The sequence below is a fragment of the Carcharodon carcharias genome, chromosome 16, assembly GCF_017639515.1.
Source record: "Carcharodon carcharias isolate sCarCar2 chromosome 16, sCarCar2.pri, whole genome shotgun sequence".
Classification (NCBI taxonomy): domain Eukaryota; kingdom Metazoa; phylum Chordata; class Chondrichthyes; order Lamniformes; family Lamnidae; genus Carcharodon; species Carcharodon carcharias.
In genome coordinates this window covers 104,587,280-104,593,279 of record NC_054482.1, presented here as the reverse complement: position 1 = coordinate 104,593,279, position 6,000 = coordinate 104,587,280, and the positions used below count along the sequence as shown (strand labels likewise).

The window sequence follows — 6,000 nt, the reverse complement described above, 5'->3', positions numbered from 1 at the left end:
AGAGCCAGTACAGACACGATGGACCGAATGGCCTCCTGCTGCACTGTAACAATTCTCAGTAACACACCGCGGGACCGGGGGGAAGGGAGAGGGCGGGACACCGCGGGGCCGGGGGAAGGGAGAGGGCGGGACACCGCGGGGCCGGGGGAAGGGAGAGGGCGCGACACCGCGGGGCCGGGGGAAGGGAGAGGGCGCGACACCGCGGGGCCGGGGGAAGGGAGAGGGCGCGACACCGCGGGGCCGGGGGAAGGGAGAGGGCGGCACACCGCGGGGCCGGGGGAAGGGAGAGGGCGGGACACCGCGGGGCCGGGGGAAGGGAGAGGGCGGGACACCGCGGGGCCGGGGGAAGGGAGAGAGCGGGACACCGCGGGGCCGGGGGAAGGGAGAGTGCGGCACACCGCGGGGCCGTGGTAACGAGGCGGATGGACATGGACGGCCTGAGAGGAGCGAGCCGGGGTTGGGGAGTCAACGAAACGGAGGGATTGAGAGGGTCGAGCCGGGCCTGGGGCTCCACAGAGTCGGAGAGCCTACGAGGTAGGAGACGGGTGGGGGGGGGGGGGGGGGGGGCGCCGGCACGGCCACTTTCTGCCCCTTGTTGTTTGTGGCTGCGTTTCCTAGGCGCCGGGTTGGGGTGGGGGGGAGGCCTCAACATCGACATCCCCGGTCAACCGGCCCTTGGGCGTGAACGGGGGCCGGGCGGGCAAGCCCGTGGAACGGATCCCCTCTTCCCCGGGGGGGGCGGCGGGCGGTGCGGGCGCCCGTTCCAGGCCGGCACCCCGTTTGTTTAAAATGGCGGCCGTGGCGATTGCAGCGGGGGCGGGGGGAGAGAGAGAGAGAGGGGGTGGGTGGGTGGGGGGGGGGGGGGCGAGGCCGCTCCGTCTGCCCGGGAAGTGGAGCCACTTCCTACCCCCGACCCTGTCCCCTTGTGTGTTTAAACAATCCACAATGTGGGAAACAATGGCAGGAAAGGTGGATATTTAAACCCCCCCCCCCCCCCTCCCTCCATCCCTCGGCCCGGATGGTCGGCAGCCATTTTGTGAGCTGTTGTTGGCGGCTCCTCGGCTCCCGCGCTGCAGAGAAACCAATTCCCAACCGGAATCCAGCCGACACCCTTCCCCCAAATTACATCCACCGCATTAAACACGGCCGCCTTTATATATTTTAATGCCGCAATCTGGATGCATTTAATAATTCTATCGGGTTTCTTTTGTTTGGTTTATTTCCATTGTGGGGGCCCCTCTCTCTGGAAAAGGCGATGCAATTCAGCGTCTGGTTGTGGGTTTTTAATCAGTAAACGAATTTCAGTTGGTTGTTTAATTGCACAGTTGAGCTTTATTTCGTTATAAAATCAAACGCAAATGGCTAGAAATGTAGATTGAAGATTCGGGTGGCATTCCTAGCTCAATTACATTTCAAACTCTTTCAATTGTTTAACTGCCTTTTAAAACATGTGATGCTTTGTTAAACACGATGTTCAATTCTGGCTTACGTGTGATTAAAAGATTGCCATAACATAAATAGGTAGACTAATTGGGGATTCTGCCCAGCGTTGTATTGGTTTTGCCTGGGTGTAGTATATGAAATGCTGAACCAAAAATGGGAGCTTGATTTTTTTTGTGAAATAAATAGGCTTAAAAAAAATCAGCCTCTGATTCATGTAATCAGTCCATATCCCAGAAGTCAATTTTGAATACCAGGGTCACAATTGATTCTTCATCGTATTTCCTAAATATTTGTTAAAAATAACCCCTGCATCAACTCATCTGCTGCAACTGTCATCTACAGCTTACCTTAGACTTGACTATTTCAGTGCTGTTCTGACCAATCTGCATAAATCTGAACAACTGAATTGGCCTGTTTCCTAACTCTCACCAAGTCCTGCTCAGTTGTCATTCCTCTGCTTGCTATCTACCCTTTGTTCCTGGTACAGCAATGCATCAATTTTAAAATTCACATTGATTTTCAAATCCTGCCAACACTCCTTCCCTCTTACATTCTTCTAGCATTAATTCCCTTCAAGATCCCTCCTCTTCTAATTCTGGCCTCGCTTAGTCTGATTATCATTGTTACACTGTTAGCAGCCATGTCTTCAGCTACCTAGGCCATAAACTCTTGAATTACATCCCTAATACTCTCACCTCCCTCTCCTTTAAGATCGACACCTTTGAGCAAACCTTTGGTCACCTTGCTCGAGAACCATTTTTCTGTGTTAGAAAACGGTGAGAGTGGCGGTTCCTCTGAGGAGTGCAGCCATGCTCATGGCATTGTGACTGGCTCAGCTGCACGGTGGGGATGGTGGGGGTGGGGGGGGGGGGGTGGAGAAAAAAGAGGGGAAGAGCAATAGTGGCAGGAGACTTGATAGTAAGGGGGACAGACAGGTGTTTCTGCGGCCGTAGACATGACTCCAGGATGGTATGTTGCCTCCCTGGTGCCAGGGTCAAGGATGTCACTGAATGGCTATATAGGTCATTCTAAAGGGGGTGGGAAAACAGACAGAGACCGTGGTACATGTTGCCACCAACGACATAGGTAGAAAGAGGGATGAGGTCCTGCAAGCAGAATTTAGGGAGCTAGAAAACAGATTAAAAAAAGGACCCCAAAGGTAGTAATCTCTGGATTACTTCCAGTGCCACGTGCTAGTGAGTATAGAAATAGGTTAGTCCAGATGAATGCGTGACTGGAGAGACGGTGCAAGAGGGAGGGCTTTAGATTTCTGAGACATTGGGAGCTTTTCTGGGGGTGGTGGGACTTGTACAAAGCGGATGGGTTGTACCTGAACCGGAATGGGACCAACATCCTTGCGGGGAGGTTTGCTAGTACTTTTGGGGAGGGTTTAAACTAACTTGGCAGGGGGGTGGGATCCTGTGGTAATTTGTGGAGCTGGAAGACGTAAGTAAGGTTCTAAATGAATACTTTATGTCGGTGTTCACAAGTGAGCAATGACATGGTATGGAAATCAGGCAGAAGGACTGTGATATAATTAAAGAACTTAGCATAGAAAGGGAGGAGGTTCTAAGCAGCCTGGCAGGCTTAAAAGTAGATAAATCTCCAGGCCCGGATGAAATGTATCCCAGGTTCTTGAGTGAGGCAAGGGAGGAGACAGGGGCGCTGGCAATAATTTTCAATACCTCTGGCCACAGGAGAGGTGTCAGAGGAGTGGAGGACAGCCAATGTGGTACCGTTATTCAAAAAGGGAGGAAGGGTAAACCAGGGAACTACAGGCCAGTCAGTCTAACCTCTGGTGGGGAAACTATTGGAAGCAATTCTGAGGGACAGAATTAATCTATACTTGGAGAGGCATTAATCAAGGACAGTCAGCATGGTTTTGTTAAGGGGAGGTCATGTCTGACCAATTTGATTGAATTTTTCGAAGAGGTGATCAGGTGTGTAAATGAGGGCTATGCATTTGACGTGGTCTGCTTGGACTTCAGCAAGGCTTTTGATAAGGTCCCTCATACAAAGGTAAGAGCCCATGGGATCCAAGGCAATTTAGCAAATTGGATCCAGAATTGGCTGAGTGGCAGGAAGCAGAGGGTGATGGTCAAGGGGTGTTTTTGTGACTGGATTCCTGTGTCTAGTGGGGTTCCACAGGGCTAGGTGTTGGGTCTGTTGCTGTTTGTGGTATATATATATATATATATAAACAATTTAGACTTGAATGTAGGAGGGTTGATCAGTAAGTTCGCAGATGACACGAAAATTGGTGGGGCAGTAAGTAGTGAGGAGAATAGCCTTAGGTTACAGGAGGATATAGATGGGTTGATCAGTGGCAAATGGAATTTAATCCGGATAAGTGTGAGGTGATGCACTTGGGCAAGACAAACAAGGCACAGGAATACACGATGAATGGTAGGACGCTGGGTAGTACCGAGGATCAAAGGGACCTTGGTGTGCATGTCCACCAGTCCCTTAAGGTAGCGGGACAGGTAGATAAGATGGTTAAGAAGGCCTGTGGGATACTTGCCTTTATTAGCCGAGGCATAGAATATAAGAGCAGGGAGGTTATGCTGGAACTGTATAACCCGCTGGTTAGGCCACAGCTAGAGTATTGCGTGCAGTTCTGGAATCTGCATTATAGGAAAGATGTGATTGCACTGGAGAAAATGCAGAGGAGATTTACCAGGATGTTGCCTGGGCTGGAGAGTTTTAGTTATGAGGAGAGATTGGATAGACTGGGGTTATTTTCCCTGGAGCAGAGGAGATTGAGGGAGGACATAATTGAGATGTATAAAGTTGAGGGGCATGGATAGGGTAGACAGGAAAGAACTTTTCCCCTTGGTGGAGGGATCAATAACCAGAGGGCATAGATTTAAGGTACGGGGCAGGAGGTTTAGAGGGGATGTGAGGAAGAATTTTTTTCACCCGAATCTGGAATCTGGAACTCACTGCCTGAAAGGGTAGTAGAGGCAGCTACCCTCATAATATTTAAGAAACATTTGGATGTGCACTTGCAATGCCATGGCCTAGTGCTGGAAAATGGGAACAGAATAGTTAGGTACTTGTTTGATGGGTGCAGACTCAATGGGCCGAAGGGCCTTATTCTGTGCTGTAGATCCCTATGACTCTATGATCTGTCCTAAAAATCTCCCTTCTTTGCCTTGTTGTCAAATTTTGGTTGGTAATGATCCTGTGAAGCATCTTGGGATGATAAAGGTGTTATGTAAATGCTAGTTGTTGTTGACAGTCTGAGACTGAGAGAATTTTGCCTGTACTGAGTACTTTTTTAACTGGGGTTTTCATGTACAAATGGGGACCTCTGAATGAGGACCCTCTAGTGAGCATCTGGACCAATGGAAAGCATCGTAAGCTTTGAAGAAAACCAGGAAACTGTGGTGCCTTTGATCACCCGCTTTTGAGATTGAAATTTCTTTCTAAATGGATGCAATCAGAGTTTGGCAGCAAATCAATTTGTTAGCCATGTCTGGGAGCTGATTGGAGATTAGCATTGAGAGTTAAATAGAGGGGAAGATGGCACAAGGAGATATGATGCTTCCTAGCATCATGTGTTTTGATGAGTATTTAGCCATTTCTGGCTCTCAGTACTTCCCCCAGATTTTTGTCCTTTTATTTTGAGTCTTTGAAGTTGGAAATTAAAGGTATGACTGCACAAAACTGCATTTGAGGGATTGATTTCAGCAAATTTGTCACACTGTTTAGCAATATGAAAATCTTAAATTAAAAAGAGTTTTTATCAGTGTAGGACACTGACAATTTAAATACTTTAACTGAAGTGTAAATTTCATAATGTAACTACAGTTCAAAAAAATGCTTCATTTGGCTGTAAAGCGCTTGTGAAAGATGCTTTATGTGTGAGTTTTTAACATTTTAGGTTATCGGACACTAGAATAGTTGGGTGGCAGAAGTTTATGAAAAAATTCTAACTGGAGCATTTTCATGAACTTTGCAGAGATTACATGTCCATTCACAATCAATTACTCAGTGCATGTTCCTAGAATGGTGTGCAGGCTCCATCTAGTGACCATCGAGGGTGGTGCTTTCGTTCTGCTTGTTATGAGGCTCTGATAAATACATTGTACGTAATTTCATTTGAAATGAACTGGAAAGGGAGCAAGTAAAACTTGTAATTCCACTTTTTAATTCTACATGTTTCGGGTACCACTCTATAGTTGCATGATAGTGATCGCCCTAGGTCAGGGAGTACTCGGCTGTCTTGGAAAACTGCAATGATATACTTATTAGGAACATGAAATGCTTGTTATAAAAAGGTGTTCATTTTGCTGAAAGGCAGTAGCCCAGTGGCAATGGTTACTGGCTAGGAATCCAGAAGCCTGTCTATTGATTCAATCCCACCACTGCAGCTGGAGAATTTAAATTCAGTTAACTAGATAAACTGGAATAAAGAACTACCATCAGTAATTGTGAGCATGAAACGTCCACATTGGTGTGAAACCCTAGCTGATTCAGTAATGCTCTTTAGGGAAGGAAATCTGCCCTCCTTACATGGTGTGATCTAAATGTGACTCCACACTCGCAGTAATG

The 6,000-nt window shown here is 48.0% G+C and overlaps 1 protein-coding gene across 2 annotated transcripts in view; it reads left to right on the top strand.

Annotated features, from left to right (window-relative positions):
* Window positions 1–373: 373 nt before the first annotated feature.
* Window positions 374–6,000, top strand: part of znf326 (zinc finger protein 326) — a 29,886-nt gene continuing 24,259 nt past the window's right edge. For both annotated transcript variants that reach the window (XM_041208139.1, XM_041208138.1), the window contains exon 1: window positions 374–534. In XM_041208139.1, the coding sequence (XP_041064073.1) occupies window positions 423–534 (112 nt within the window). In that variant the 5' untranslated portion in view covers window positions 374–422. The remainder of the gene's footprint in view (window positions 535–6,000) is intronic.